A 16,713-nucleotide genomic window follows, 5' to 3' on the forward strand; every position below is an offset into this window, starting at 1 on the left:
ATTCGCTCCGTTCTGCTTTAGTAGAAATTAGCATTATTGGATCCTAAAGCTGATCCGGTGCGGTTTGGTTGGTATTTAACATGAATGGCCTCTAATCCGTTTGGTAAAGCGAACAAGAGACTATATTGTACCCGAATAGTAGTGCCAATCAGCTGGATAGAATTTAGATGCACAAATTGGGTACGTAAACTAGACAATGAGAGGATTGCTAAGCTACTTATTCGAATAAGTAATACGAAATAATTTAGAGTAGTTTTTAACCGACTTCAAAAAAAGGAGGAGGTTCTCAATTCGTTGGAATATTTTTTTTAAATAAAATAGTCCTCATGAGTCATGAGTCTTTACGAAATAAATTGAGAGCCCAAAGGGCTTGGATGCACATTGGAACTATCGCTGGAGCGATCGTTTTATTTCAGCTATTGGGCAGCTTAGGTTTCCATAGAGGCGTCCGGACAGGATCGTTTGCTTATTTCGTATTTACTGTAGCAGCTTGAAATTGTTCTAGCTAGTTTTGTTTGAGTAGCTTAAATCCTTGGTTAAAATTATGCTCTGTCGTCTTCTTTCTAAAAAATGGTTCACTGCAAAAAATAGTTGTTAGGTTGTAGTCAGAAAGCATGGGAATTTTCAAAAACCAAATTAGTTTTTGAAAACTAAACTAAATTAGGGTTTTTAGCAAAATTAACCGTTACTCAGAAACCGTTTTCGGAGTTTAGTGCTTTTTTAGAAAACAGGACGGCGATGCTGAGTAAATTACTAACTGGATGAATTTCCTTTCCAGATATTGACGAATGCTTAGATCCGGGAGCCTGTTCTCAAATCTGTATTAATGAAAAGGGCACATTCAAATGCGAGTGTCATTCTGGCTATGCAAGGGACCCGAGGGATAGGACGCGCTGCAAAGCGACTGAAGGTCACCCCTCACTTCTATTCGCGAGACGTTTTGATATAAGGAAGATCAGCCTCGATCATCACGAAATGGTGGCCATAGTAAATGAGACGAAGTCGGCTACTGCGCTTGATTACGTCTTCAGAACCGGCATGATCTTTTGGAGTGATGTCATAGAAGAAAAAATTTATAAGTAAGTTTCATTTCTTATTCCATTGAGGTGATCTCATACAGTAAAAAAGCCTCTAATTTATTCACTGACTGGCACATCAACAGCACCCCAGCATTCAGTGATATAGGCAAATTTTTTTTGAAAAAGTCTCTGTGGAGTCTTGATACGAAACAACTAGGTCAACGGGAAGTACCGAACGGACAGACACACAGACAACGAAATGATCCTATAAGGGTTCTTTTTTCTTTTAAGGTACGGAACCCTAAAATAAATTGAGCCAGATAAAATTATTCCTGCAAATTCGTCGAAATTATGCTTGGTGGTAAAATCAAAAAAGTAACGTTTAAAACTAACGTTTACAGGGCTCCAATTGATGAAGGCAGTCAGCGGACGGTCGTGATAGGCGATCAGCTCATCACGTCGGACGGGCTTGCCGTGGACTGGATATACAACCATCTCTACTGGACGGACACTGGCAAGAACCACATCGAGCTATCTGATCTGCAGGGCAACATGAGGAAGATCCTCATCCGGGACAAGCTTGAAGAGCCACGTGCTATTGCACTAAATCCTCTTGACGGGTAAAACTATATTATCATCAATAGTCTATAACAGTCCACTGCTGGACTAAAGGCCTTTCCCAACGGGAGGGGTTACCCATATTAACCACGCTCGGTAGATAGCCACGCTTAGTTGTAAGCGCTGTTGTCTTATATTAGGAGGTCCCGGGTTTAATTCCCGGCAGGAGTTTGGAATTTTTTAATTCCTAAATCTCTGGGGTCTGGTAGGAGGCTTCCTCCATGGCTAGTAACCACCCTATCAGTAAAGTCGTGCAGCCAAGCGATTGAGCGTTCCGGTATGATACCACGTAGAAACCAAAGGGTTTAATAAAAACTGCCATACCTTTCCAGGTAGCCCACTTTCATCTTAGACTGCATCATCACTTACCACCAGGTGAGATTGCAGCCAATCCGAATAAAAAAAAAACGGGTTGCTGATCGCAGTAGATGGTAGTAGTACCTAGCACAGAGGACGCTACGTTCTTCATTATATGCCCTTAGTTGCCTCGTACCACAATCGCGGGACATATACTGATCTGCCGTCACCACCCAGCAATATGAAACTAACTGTTACTTTGTACTAACAGATGGATGTACTGGACCGACTGGGGACAAGTACCGAAGATCGAGCGTGCTGGTATGGACGGCTCACACAGACAGACCATAGTATCCTACGACGTGAAATGGCCCAATGGACTCACGTTAGACCTAGTTAGAAAACGTGTTTACTGGGTAAGAGGCTTGCTATAGTTTTTACAGTTTAAATAAAAAAAGTACGCGACAGATTGAAATGGCAATCGCGAAGGGAACGCCCTGCACACCCGCACAGCCCCCGCGTAAACCGATGCGGGCGAGCATGGGTAACGTGCGGGGCGTCCAACCGCCTCATATCGATTTTCCGAGATAACAAGTAGCCTATGTCCTTCCCCGGGATGTAAGCTAACTATGTACCAAATTTTGTCAAAATCGGTTAAACTTTTGGACCCTGAAAAGCTAGCAGACAGACAGACACACTTTCGCATATTTTATAATATTAGTATGGATAAAAATGCTAATTCCTTTTTCTCAGGTTGATGCAAAGCTGAACACAATTTCATCGTGCAACTACGACGGGACGGCTCGACGCGTCGTCCTCTACTCCACAGACTTCCTGCGACACCCGTTCTCCATCACCACCTTCGAGGACTGGGTGTACTGGACCGACTGGGACAAGACTGCTGTTTACCGTGCCAACAAATTCAATGGAAAGGAGGTTGAAGCGATCACGTCTACGCATGCGGTAATTATAATCTTCTACTTCTGGTCTAAGCGGTGTTAGCCTTGTTGGGGGGGTCGTCTAAAGATACCCGGCGGGAAAGACATCGGGCTATATGGGATTTATACCTCCGGAGGCTCCGAGATCTCTTATGAACACATCGGTGCAAGCGATGATAACCTAGTGGTTTGATTCTGGACACGCACCTCTAACTTCTCGAAGTTAAATATCACTTGCTTTAACGGTAAAAGGAATGTCGTGAGGAAACCTGCATGCTTCAGAGTTCTCCATAGTGTTCTCGAAGGTGTATGAAGTCTGCCAATCCGCATTTGGTCAGCGTGGTGGACTTCAGCCAAACCCTTCTCATTCTGAGAGGAGATCCGTGCTCAGTAGCGAGCCGGCGCAGCGATGGGTTGATCATGATGATGATGATATGTTTGATAAACTAGATTGCCATCAGAATTATTGCATCTGTCTGTCTGTCACCTTTTCAACGTTTAACCGATTTCGACGAAATTAGGTAAAGATGCTTGCTTCTACGCTACTTTTCATCCCGGAAAATCAACGATTTCCAAGAGATTTTAAAACCCTAGATCCACACGGGCGTAGCGCAGGCATCATCAAATTAGTGAGGACCCAGAAAAACCCATGAACAAGAGGTTTTTAAGATTCACTCAAGAAGTTTTTGTTTCCTTCGCGATGATTAAAGTTTTTGTAACTGCGTAGGTGCTTAAAGATCTTCAAAGTTCTAAAAATAGTTCTAAAACTCATACGCAGTTGATAATTTACAATTATTGTTGGATTAATGACATCAATTTATCATAACATAATTTTATGAGCTATATCTAGAAATTCAGCATTTATCATTATCATCATACGGTCATGTTTTGGTAATTTATCTGTAATCTTTGGTAACAAGTTTTGTTTATTGTTTATTGTTATTATGTATAAGTAATATTATTACATAAATACTCTGTTGCACACTATCCCTATATAAAATTATATGTTAAGTGTAAAGTAGGTAGGTACATCAGCTATTCTGTTTGACTTTCTAAACGAAAGAGATTCGAAATTTTTATTCGATAATAACACACTTTCTGACAATTTTTTTGACGGGTAGGTCCGTAGGTATTAGCCATGTTTAACTATGAATAACATTCCCTTATTGGCTCAAGCACAATTTAAATCTTAAATGAGGATGCGTATAACAATGAAAATGGGAATTTAAACAGATTTCCGTCCAGCTCATAAACCGCTTAGCTCGTAAGACCTTGCCGTACCTTTGCCTTTGATTAATTTACTACACACTAAATGATGCCCACGACTTGGTCCGCATGGTTTTAGGATTTAAAAAATCCGATAGGAATTCTCTGTTTTTTGGGACAAAAACTAGCCTATGTTCATCCCTGGGATGCAAGCTCTGTATCAAATAGTTGATGCCTGCAACTTCATCCAGTTGGATTTAGGTATTTGAAAAACCCCGCGGAAATTCTTTGATTTTCCGGAACTAAAAGTAGCCTATGTCCGGCCGTGGGATGCTTGGCTGTCTTTGTCGGAATCAGTGAAACGAATGGGCCGTGCAAAGCTAACAGATAGACATTACTATAGACTGGCATATTTTCGTATTTATATCATTAGTATAGACTAGCTGATGTGCCCGGCTTCGTTCGGGTAGGTATACAGCACACATAATATATAGCCATATCCATTGTCCATCTGGAGTAATGTACCTTTCAAATGATGAAATTTATTTTTTGAAATAGGTGCAATGGTTCGTAAATTTACCTTCCACGAACACACAAACTCACACGCCCTCTTTCTTTACAATATTACTTTGTACATATACTCACCTGGATTAGGTATTTGTTAATAAACGTATGTAAAATGGGTAGATCATAAGTACTCATTTCGACTAGACAAGAAAACATCGTGTGCATTTAATATAATGATATTCAAGAGATTATCCCTTGAGATAAAATGTTTTAGCTACGAACAAATGGACTTCTTTTATTTAGGTACCTATATGATAATAGTTTTATTTACCTATCATATCGTTTTATTACAATTTATTACTCATAGACAATAAATTGATCAGTCTTATAAATCACTCTATTGTTGTTATGATATTTGATAGAAATCTTTAATACTTTGTTCTGGAACAGCTTCAAAACCCGATGGTGATTCACGTGTACCATCCGTATCGGCAACCCGATGGTGTAAACCACTGCGCAGCTGTCAACGGCCACTGTTCACACTTGTGCCTGCCAGCGCCTCGGATAGGCCCCAACTCGCCTAAAGTTTCCTGCTCCTGCCCCAACGGCTTACGACTCATGCCTGACAACCAGATGTGCGTCGAAGACAGTAAGTGTGATTTCATATTTTTTATTTACAATTTTTATGTTGAGAAATCAACCCATTACTGCTGTTTTACCTTATGGAAAGTAACGCTGCAATCTAAGATTACATGGGGCCTAACCTAGAAAAATTATGGCAATTTTGTTATATCAGGTGATATCATTGGAACGCTAAATCGCTTGGCGCCACGGCTTTGCCGGTTGAGTCATAAGTGGTGTCTAGCCAGAGCCAAAGCTTCTCTGACCAGACTATCCTATACCAGATCAGACCTCAGCTAATTTTTGAATTACCATTTGACCCTCCCGGGAATCGAATCCGGGCCCTCTCACTTATCGCCAGAAATGCAATATAGACCTTTCTGGTGCAGTAGTGAACGATATGGTCTTTGCTTGGTTCCTATACCTAACCGTTTTCTTACAAACATTTTCTTTTCAACGAATGATAGGAATTGGCCATATTTGCCGTTAGTGTAATCAATAAAAGGATTATAACCCAAGTTGAATATATATTGTGTGGACACTAAAGTGTGCTACGTTTCTAGTAGCGATGAAATTATTACGGTTCTGGTAATAATGTGTACTCGTACAATCATAGTTAACAGCTATTATTACGATCATGAAAGATAAACTAAGTATATATGTATAAGTATAGTGTGATGCAGTTTATTAATGGATAGCATCAAGAGGATGCGCTTTGACGATTGAGGACTAAAATGATGATACAATAAGTACATCGAATACCTACTAACTGTAATTTAAAATAATTGTTATGAAAGACGAAATTAGTTTCAGACAAGGGGAGTTTTAGTGAAATATTTTTAATAAATACTTGTTCATATATTTATTTTTTCGGATTCTATTGTATAATTTAACAAATAATTAAATTAAATAATATAATCCGGAAGCACCTGTGCAAATAAGTTCCTGATAGCGATCAATAATTACATTATTAGTAAATTGATTCGCAGGTCTTGTATATTATGACTTATGATTTATATCACCATTATTATTCATTTTCCAATCACAAACAAGATATAATATTTCAAGATTAATGAGCCCATTATAATGTACTTCTACGTGTAACTACATAATAATAGAGCTTGTTTTGGAAGTTTTTAAAATAAATAAATTAGGAACAAAAACTTGTACTAAGTATAACGTATTTTTTTGTGAATTCCCGCGGCTTTACTTCCGTGAAAATTTGATTCCTTAGTGCTTGTCTACATTATAAAGGGAATCTTTGTGCAAAGTTCAGCTTTCTGGATCCAAGGGTTTGCATAGAGCGTTGATGATTTGGTGAGTCAGGATTTTTACTCTAGTCTAGTGTGAAATTTAATGGATTTGTTATTGAAACCTTTTAATTTCTGAGTAGTTTAAATAATAAAATCATTACCTACTACGTTTCATAACAACCTATAAAGAGTTTTATCGTGTAGAAGTTTTAAATAGGGAAATGATAGTACTTGTAAAAACGTCTTGTAAGTACGTATAGTAAAGTCGTACCAGACAACAGCTAGTTCGAAATCATTTAAAGCTGTTCATTCTGGTTGTGTTATTGATTGCTCCATCTGTCGACAGTTGAGTGGGGTCAATAAAACTCATTAATCGTCATTGGCATCCTTCACGATCGATTAAAGTACCCAACAGTACTGAACTTCATCAGTCATCAGGAATGCGAGCGCTAAAGTGGGATGAAAAATGTTACAAGACCATCTTAGTTCGAGATAACATCAACGATTAAAATTCTTGCACCAATAAATAGATTATTTGAGAATAACGACTCAATGTTGTCTGGACGATGTCAATGAAGCTGATTTACAAGCTATTTAGTTTAAATTATTTTGTTTACTGTTATCAAAAGGCAATTAGCAACAAACGTAAATCATATTGGCATCAGACAGTGCATCACTTTATAGATTTATTCAGTGCAGTGGAGTCCATTCAATGATTCCTTGTATCGCAGTCATTAATCAAATAAATTAACGTTTTTTGAACAGTTTGAATTTTGGTGTAAAACCAGCATACGAGTCACCGATTGAAAGTTACGTCATTTTTTTACATCGCGACTTTTCAAAACTGAACTATCATGCAGGTGACATCATTCTGACCAAATCTGATAATTTAAAGATTTAAACCATAATCCGATGCTGATTCTGAGGATTTAATTTACTACACGTCAACAAGATATTATATGCAGTCAATCAAATGTGAATATTTACTTACTCACTACATATAATTGCTAGAAGTTGTTCGAACCAGCCAAAATTCCGACGTGGAAGATGGAAGATACAAAAATTATACGTCGTTCATTAGAATAAAATAAAATCGGTCAAGTGCGAGACGGACTCGAACCCGAAAGGTTCCATACCATCGTAAAAAATAATTACAACACCATGTAAAACATAAATTTTGAATTGCATGGCGGCCATTTTGACATTTTTATTATTTGTTGTTATAGCGGCAATAGAAATACACGTTCTGTGAAAATTTCAATTCTCTACCTTTAGTTACGGTTCTCGAGATATATCCCGCTAACAGACAGACTGATGAACGCACGGACGGACAGCGGAGGCTTAGTAAATAGGTCTCGTCGGCACCCTTTATCTACGGACTCCTAAAAGTTAACTATCTAATATGTAATTATGAAACATAAAATGGCATTACGTTTTGAAAAAAAATATTTAATGAATCTTTTTTAATAGGAATCAGAATTCTGCAATTAAGTAAGTAGGTATCTTAAGAGTGTTTATAACAAATTCCGAATTTTTTATGGTCCAAATAAACCAGTGCGCTGTATTGTCTACCTAACTACCTTACACTAAGTAAATACCAAATGTTTTTGCTCGTGTAAAACGATTAATCATTTCGGTTTTTAAATTGAATTTTTTTATGTCTCAAAGAATATTATATGGTAAAGTGGTACTTGCAAGAATTTTTTGCATTAGAATTAATTAAAAATAATTAAGTAGGTAGGTAGGTACTGATACTGACGTATTACGTTCTAACTTTATTAAGACATTGAAATGATAAATAATAAATAATTAACGTTTCGCCTGTCCTAAAAACGGAGGTCATACGCACCTAGGTACGTAGGTAGTTTTTGAAGTTCCCTATTATATTTTGTCCCACAATTCAGGTAGGTAAATTGATTTTTAAACGCATGCCCATGCGCATAAGTTGATATAGGTGCCTATACATATAGGTTCAGTAGGTAGGTTTAACCTACGTTGTTTTGAAGTTCGAAATGATTATGTTGCACTGCAACTAGTATTTACGCCAGAAACCTTTGCATTTCGAGTACCTAGACGCTAAGAAATACCAAGGTCATTTGTATTTTTAACTTTTAAAATAATTACATTTAGATAGGTACCTACCTCCCTACATATTTTTTGTAAAGGCGGTGCGGCTTGTTGCGTCAATGCAGGTTTACTCCAAGAGTTTTATTTTGTTGAGAACATTTAAAAACCCAAGCCGGAATAGATGGAAAAGACGGAGGAGCATGCTTAATTAATTCTGCTCTCGTTGATTGTCATTTCTGTGTGTGGCTGAATGAGGAAGGCTGAGGACCGGGTGTGGTGGCGCTCTATAGGGAAGGCCTATGTCCAACAGTGGACTTCCACAGGCTGATGATGATGATGATTATCATATCATCAATCAATCTACCTGTTTGCGTCCATTGCTGGACATAGTATTAGGTCATCCCCCCACTTCTTGCTTAAGGTCATCTAGTCCAGCGGGTTGGATGTCGTCCCATACTGCGCTTGCTGGTACGAAGTCTCCACTCTAGAACACGTCTGCTCCAGCCGCCATCCGTATATTGGTTACTTTAGTTATCCTATGGATTTCCTCATTGCGGATTTTGTTTCTCAGTGAGACATCCAGTCCGCTCCATACCACGCTAAGCGACTTCATACCTTTGGATAATCTCTTTATCTGATGGCAACCATTAATGCTAGGTCAAAACTATTCTAAACTTCTGGCTTACCTTCAATTCTGTAGGTTATTGAAGTCAGATGTGTATGTTCCGCGTAAAGAAATTGGTATCCTGTCAAATATAAGTTACAATACCAACGGGATCTAATATCTGCTATAAGTGTCCATTTAGTTATACTCAAATGAAGTGAAGTGGTAAATATGTCCTTGACATGTCTACATTCAAGAAATCAACACATATCATAAAAATGTCCAAGGATAATGACTTTAACAGACATAATATTTTAAGATTGAATTCCCTAAGAGGGCTTTCTCCGTCACTCGTTTCCACTCGTTTCATACAATCGTAGTTCCAATTTCATTTGAATATTAAGCAACCAAAGTCCATGAAATTTTGCACATATATTCTAGAAACTAATATCTATGTCTGTGGTTTTCCAGATTTCTGTTAAAATATTCGGTTTCAAAGTTACGCGGTCTTAAAATTTTCATACAAATCTTTCAGCCCCTGTAATTTTAAAACTACATATTTTTAGAAAAATCTAAAACACCACAGACACAGATATTAGTTTCTAGAATATGTCTGCAAAATTTTATGGACTTTGGTTGCTTAACATTCAAATGAAATTGGAACTACGATTGTATGAAACGAGTGGAAACGAGTGACGGAGAGAGCCCTGTTAAAAAATTAAGGTAGTTAAATGACATGTAAAATAATTTTCTAATACAGAATTCCGGGTTTATTATTGTTACTTATGTCATAACTGTCTCTACCAAATACTTAGAGTTTCATATGCGGAAAATATAATTAGTAAATTGCTAAACGTTTTAATAGTAGGTAAAGGTCATTCGTAATTTGGTAACGATATTATTGTACACTACATAACGTTTAACGTAACGTTACTTTAGCAACTGATATTTCTTGAATTTCTTGCGTTGTCAGGCATAGTAAGAACATTATGTAGGCAGTTGCAAAAACCCTTCTGTACTTTCACTAAGATTTTCACGGATTCAAAAATTTTTGGCCACGTCGACATTTTCACTGAAGCTGCTAAACTTTTTCAAACCACTAGTAAATATATATTAAGTACCTTTGCCTAAAGTATTGAAATAAGTTTCATTTTACCTAGTAATTACATGCAGGTAGGTCATCTTTCAGCGAGAAAGGAGAGAACCATGCTTGGAGTTTCTCTACGTGATCAAATCAGGAATGAGAGATCGGTAGGAAAACCCGAGTAACCAACATAGCTCAACATGTTGCGACGCTTAAGTGGCAATGGTCAGGGTACATAGTTTGAAAAACCGACAGTCGTTGAGGTCTCAAGGCGCTAGAAATGGCTACCTAGCAAGTAGCACTGGAAACCGCAGTGTTGGAAGACCTCTCATAGGTTTAAGTCCCTATAAAGAGACGTAGGTATGGGGCATACAGTCGGACATCTATCGGTTGATAATCATAATAATGATAAATCTTTCAATCTAAACATTGAAATCAAAATTCTGATAATCATTACTGCAAATAATAATTTAGATTAACAGATAACAATTACTTTAATAATTAATACCATCGTTATTAGTCACTTCTTAGGTAGACATTTCGTGCTATCTAAGTCAAGTAAGTACCTAGATAAATAATTGTTTCAATCACCTGAGGCAAAAATGTGTTGTTTTTATTTTGATACTAGGTAAAAAAAAATGTTTAAAAATGTAGACAGTGATCTCTATGGTTTTCTTTGGTAAAAATTCTGTTGTTTACAATAGAACTTACCTACTTAATTTATATCTATCTCCTAAGTTTAATTATTTGTATACCTATCGCACATTGGAAACAAAAATGGCACTATCCAGAAATTGGCATATCTGAGTTACTTACAAATACATAAGCTGAAATTCTGCGTAAAAAAGGAACCTGTTGTAAATTCCTTGTTTCAGTAAAGCGGAATTTCCATTACGAAATGAATGTCGTGAAACTAATTTCGTTATGTAAATTCCGCTTAACTTTTTAACTTTTGCGAGAATACTATAATGACTAATGTCATTTCATACAATAAGCTAACCTGATTCCTAGTTTTATAAATGAGTTAGTAGTTCGTGCTACAAACGGAAATCTTTCAATGGCTATATTGAAAAATCGAGATTTAAGCAAGGTCAGTTTTTTTTCAATGTGCAATATGATGATGCAAATGCATAGTGTTGGAACCTACCATTCACTCTGTTCACTCTATAATCAAAACAACATGGTAAAGGAATATTTAGCTACTAGCTGATGCCCGCAGCTTCGCCCGCGTGGATTGGTCAGATCCCCTGCAGCATCAGGATTGAGGAGTTGGACTCCAATTTTTTTATGAAACAATGACGCGAAGTTCCTCTATCGATTACAAAAGAAATGACGCAAATCGGTTCAGAAATCTCGGAGATTTCGGTGTACATAGGTAGAAAAACACAACTCCCTTTTTGAAAGTCGGTTAAAAAAGTAGCCTATGTTACTCCCTGGTCAATTCTCTACTTGTCTGTGAAAACCCCGTCAAAATCGGTCCAGCCGTTCCGAAGATTAGCCTTTTCAAACAGACAGACAGACAGACAGACAGACAGACAAAAATTTTAAAAACGTGTGATTCAGTGTTGGTATCGTTCAAATAACCATATGAGCTTAATATGAGGTAGTTATTTCGAAATTTCAGACAGACACTTCAATTTTATTTATTAGTATAGATTAGTAACGAGATGACGTTTCCATCGTACGACTTTTTTACTTACATCGTACCTACTAATTTGTTTGTCTAGCTTGTGTCATTCATCAACTTCAACTACGTATTACTTGTTTGGTATGGAAAACACCGGTTCTTTAGGTGTATATCTAGCTAGCTATAATTATTATGACCGTAACCATCGATGTATACGTAACTCTGCTTGTTTTTACTTGTTACAGAGTGTTTTAAGTTAGTTGAACTCTCCGGCGATCCTTTTAGACCCTTCGGCTGTAATGAATCTTTATTGAAGTAGCATTTTACACAGGTCTCGGTTTTAATTTCTTATTTTTGTTTAAAACCGACTTGTTCGTCCAAAAAATTCACGTCTTTTAAAAAACATAATATGAAGTATTTACTTAGGTACATTATAACAGAAAAAATATCTCGTAAATTTCGTTAAACTCAGATAATATTTATGATGTAGGTAGGTGTACCTACTACCTACACAGGAAAATGCTTAATTAGTATTCAGTTCATTCAGTTAATCATATCTAACAGGTAGGTAGGTAACTAACGAGTAGGTAGGTACATAAAAGCAAAATGACCTCATTCAAAGAGTTAGATCAGAGAACCGTTGAATGGACAAGAAGTGATTCATAATGCAGAAAAAAATGACTCCTCAATCTTTTTTAGACAAATCGAATTTTACATGGACAAGGTCGTTTCGCCGTTCGCTAGACGTGCGATATATTTTTTTAACGATTTCAACCGGACTCATTCTTATTCTCGTTTGGAATGGAATGTGCCTACTAGAGATTTCGATGTTGGTTTTTAAATCAAACTAAAACTAGGTGTGTCTGTTCTGTGTGTCATGGAGTTTCGCAACGCAGTCTTGAGTGAAGGCGCAACGTTACGCGCTGTATTGATGTGTGACGCAACGCAATGGGTGCGATGATTGACCAATACGAGCGTATCTCTTGTCGTGCGTCAGCGCCCGAGAGCACCACGACAGAACTACCGTGGTAATCGAAGTGTTATACGTCAGTCAGTTTTTTTATAGTACTTAAATCAGAAAAGACAGTTTGTCTGATTTATAAGTCTGATTGCAGCCAAGCGCTAGTCTATAAATTTAAAAAAAGTTTCGAGAAAACGGCGCTTAAAGTTGCGTTTTTCATGTTGCATTGAGGCATATAAACCCCATACATAGAAAAAAAGCGTTTGAATTCTACAAAATTACATAGGGTAGTCGGACCGATAGATAAATAAGCGGAATTGATAAATGTATTGAGCAAAAAAACATAAACACATAAACAAAACTTGTTATAATTTTTCCCAAATCTAATACGAATTGAATTTTTAATGTTTTACTTTACATCACGTCGTCATATTGCATCATCACTTATTTAGGTAAAATCGTATCGTAGACAAGCGCGATCCTGTCATCAATAAAAATAATGTCATCTTACTTTAGGCAATTGACATCAATTGTTTTATATCAGACGATAGAACTATAAGAGTCTAGACTTTAGACGATATCAGAGTGAACTAGAGTGAGGGAACTCTCGGTTTGGTCCTGAACCGACGATATGTCAAATATTAGGCTATGGTGACGACGTAAAATCAAAGAAAAATAGCGCTACTTTGGGGCTACCGGCGTCAAATGTATAATAACATTTGACGCCTTCCATTGACGTCGAAGCCTCGAGGTTTGGTAGAAGTTCCCTAACTGTCATGCTGTGACGATATTGTGGAGCTTTTACTTGTACAAGACCTTTGATGAGTTCTACTCACGATCAACCCATGCACCGGCTCACTATACTGAGCACGGGTCTCCTCAATGAGAAGGTTTTGGCCGTAGTCTACCACGCTGGCCAAGTGCAGATTGGTAAACTTCATACACCTTTGAGAACATGGAGAACTCTCAGGCATGCAGGTTTCCTCAGGATGTTTTCCTTTACCGTTAAAGCAAGTGATATTTAATTGGTTAAAACGCACAATTACTCCGAAAAGTTAGAGGCGAGTGACTGCATCAAACCCCCAACGTCTCGAATAGGAGGCGGACGTCATAACCACTTGGCTAACACGGCCAGTTAGCCGTCTGGCATAGATATTATCTATGCCTACAGTTTAAGAAAAAAAAAATCTCAACGTAGAGTCACAATTACTACGTAGACATACCGTCTACATAACACATTGGTACAGGTAGGTATATCTACTTATGTAATAACAGTTAATTGCAAAAGTTGTAAGAAATATGGCGGTCATGACTTATGCGGTTTCAGACAGATTTATTTCAAACAATCAAACAAGTTAAAAACGTACCAAATACCAACCAACGAGAAAGTAATAAACCGCCTGAGATCTTGATAAAAGTAGTTCTACGTAATAAACTTACTAAAAATAAATTAGAAATAATAGGTATACCTGATATTGTAGTCAATAGACGGATAAGCATTGAATAATAATTAATACTTAAATGCAAATGAGCTTATAATAACTGGTAGGTAGATATTTTTTCGTAGAAGCATACCTAATTGAGCTTAGATATCTCTAAATAATAAGAAGAAAGTAATGGATATGTGAACTCGAAGACTGAAGAATTTTCTAATTTATACCAAAATTATTTTATTAGATAAAGTAGGTAGGTATAGGTACCTACCCATGTTATCCTATTTTTAGGGTTCCGTAAATCTAGAGAAAAAAAGGAACCGTTATAGGATCACTTCGTTGTCCGTGTCTATCAAGACCCTGAAGGGAATCAAAACCTATAGGGTACCTACCTACTTCCCGTTGACCGTCGCGTTGACAAAAAAATAAAGTGTTATTTTTGTACGATGGTACGGAACCCACCGTGTGCGAGTCCGACTTGCATTTGACCGGTTTTTATCACGGATAAACTTTATTTTTATTAAATTCGTGGGGCCAAAAAAATCAAGTGCACTGTGCATTAAAATTCTCAGCAACATTTTGCAAAAAAAATAAAACTCTTTTACCTCGAGATGTTTTGATAAGACTTGAAGATGACGGACATGAATTATGGCGTACCAGCCATGCGGAACAAAAAAATTGCAAGTTGCAGCAAACAGATTAAGGTCCAAAGCACACACGGTACTTTTAACATCGGCGATCAGCGATTTTACGGCTGCGACTACACTTGACTAGGTACTCTAGGTAGGTACCTATCTGTATCGTGATCGATCGAGTCGTCACATACGCAGATCCTACGCTGAGATCTGTAGTGCGCACATACATATTTATTTTAAGGATATCCAAACTTGTCTTGCTTTAACTTTAAGACCCTAGTTCAAAGAAAAAACAGAGTAAAGCCAAAGAAAGCTCCATAGATCTCATCGTCTTTATCGTTGAAGCTTGATATCAAATATACAAATTTATTCGGCCAACAATAAATCCATTTAGTGTTAGTAACAATAATTAAGTATTAATAACTATGTTAGTACTAAATGAAAACTTCAAAATGAAACTAAATCGCTGCGAATGGCTTTACAATTTGTGCGGAGTTAAACACACCTACCCACTGTCTAGCCTATACAGCCCTATTATAATAGCATAGCCCTATTTTTCAATGATATTACGGCACCATAACCTTATATTGGACATATCATCGATTCAGGATTAAGCCGAGAGTTCCCTCACTCTACTCTGACAAAACGATAAGATCGCCGATTGCCGTTAAAAGTATCGTGTGTGCTTTGGCCTGTGTGGCCATTACTATATGCAACTTTTATAAGTACCTACTCGTACCGCTTGGATGACAGCGACGTTGAATTCCTTGATTTTTAACCCCCGACCCAAAAAGAGGGGTGTTATAAGTTTGACGTGTGTATCTGTGAGTTTGTGTATCTGTCTGTGGCATCGTAGCTTCTAAACTAATGAACCGATTTTAATTTAGTTTTTTGTTTGAAAGGTGGCTTGATCGAGAGTGTTCTTAGTTATAATCCAAGAAAATCGGTTCAGCCGTTTGAAAGTTATCAGCTCTTTTCTAGTTACTGTAACCTTCACTTGTCGGGGGTGTTATAAATTTTTAATTTACACTTGTACGTAAACTGTCATACTACCGCAAGTCCAATTCACGTCCTACCCCACGAGCTGTCTCAGTGAAACGGTATACCTATTTAACCTACATGTACAATCTACGACCACAAGTTGACTCAACTCGCAATTCCGCCGTCTGGCATATCTAAACAGCTGTGCAGTAGCTCCACGTAACTAAAGTACACGTCATCCCGATGACGCTAACATCGTACGATGTGTTTTGACCGCCCAATGTTGTTTTGACCGCGTGACTCGTCAGTTTCCACCGAATTTTCCAAGGATGCCCAAGTATACATGATTATCTGATTAGTTAAACGTTAACAAGATGTTGTTTTAGGGTTCTTTATTGTTAACTTGAAAATGGGATTTTTTCTTAATATTTACTTAAGTTTTTTTTAGGGTTCCGTACCCAAGGGTCAAAACGGAGCCCTATTAATGTCACCGTGCTGACTGTCTGTCTGTCTGTCCGCATGTCACAGGTCTCGACTAAATGAGTTACGAACCAGAAATTTTGGTATTTGACACAGACACAGATTAGTTTCTAGAATATGTCTGCAAAATTTCATGGACTTTGGTTGCTTAATATTCAAATGAAATTGGAACTACGATTGTATGAAACGAGTGACGGAGAGAGCCCTGTTAAGTGCTATGTAGTTGCCACCCCATGAGTTTTGCATAGTAGGTAGATATCAGGTATGGCAAGTTCCCAGAACATTAAAGACAAAACATTACTTACAGATGCTCATATTACCTGTAGTAGGTAGGTAAGTACAGATTGCTCCGAATAATTAACTGGAATACCAAACCTGATCG

The 16,713-nt window shown here is 37.5% G+C and overlaps 1 protein-coding gene across 16 annotated transcripts in view; it reads left to right on the forward strand.

Moving 5' to 3' along the window:
• Positions 1–16,713, forward strand: part of LOC123875506 (low-density lipoprotein receptor) — a 245,130-nt gene that overhangs the window by 210,941 nt on the left and 17,476 nt on the right. For all 16 annotated transcript variants that reach the window (XM_045921478.1, XM_045921386.1, XM_045921395.1 and 13 more), the window contains 5 exons: positions 779–1,079; positions 1,421–1,639; positions 2,206–2,350; positions 2,688–2,897; positions 5,036–5,234. In XM_045921478.1, the coding sequence (XP_045777434.1) occupies positions 779–1,079; positions 1,421–1,639; positions 2,206–2,350; positions 2,688–2,897; positions 5,036–5,234 (1,074 nt within the window). The remainder of the gene's footprint in view (positions 1–778; positions 1,080–1,420; positions 1,640–2,205; positions 2,351–2,687; positions 2,898–5,035; positions 5,235–16,713) is intronic.

The sequence above is a fragment of the Maniola jurtina genome, chromosome 2, assembly GCF_905333055.1.
Source record: "Maniola jurtina chromosome 2, ilManJurt1.1, whole genome shotgun sequence".
Lineage (NCBI taxonomy): Eukaryota > Metazoa > Arthropoda > Insecta > Lepidoptera > Nymphalidae > Maniola > Maniola jurtina.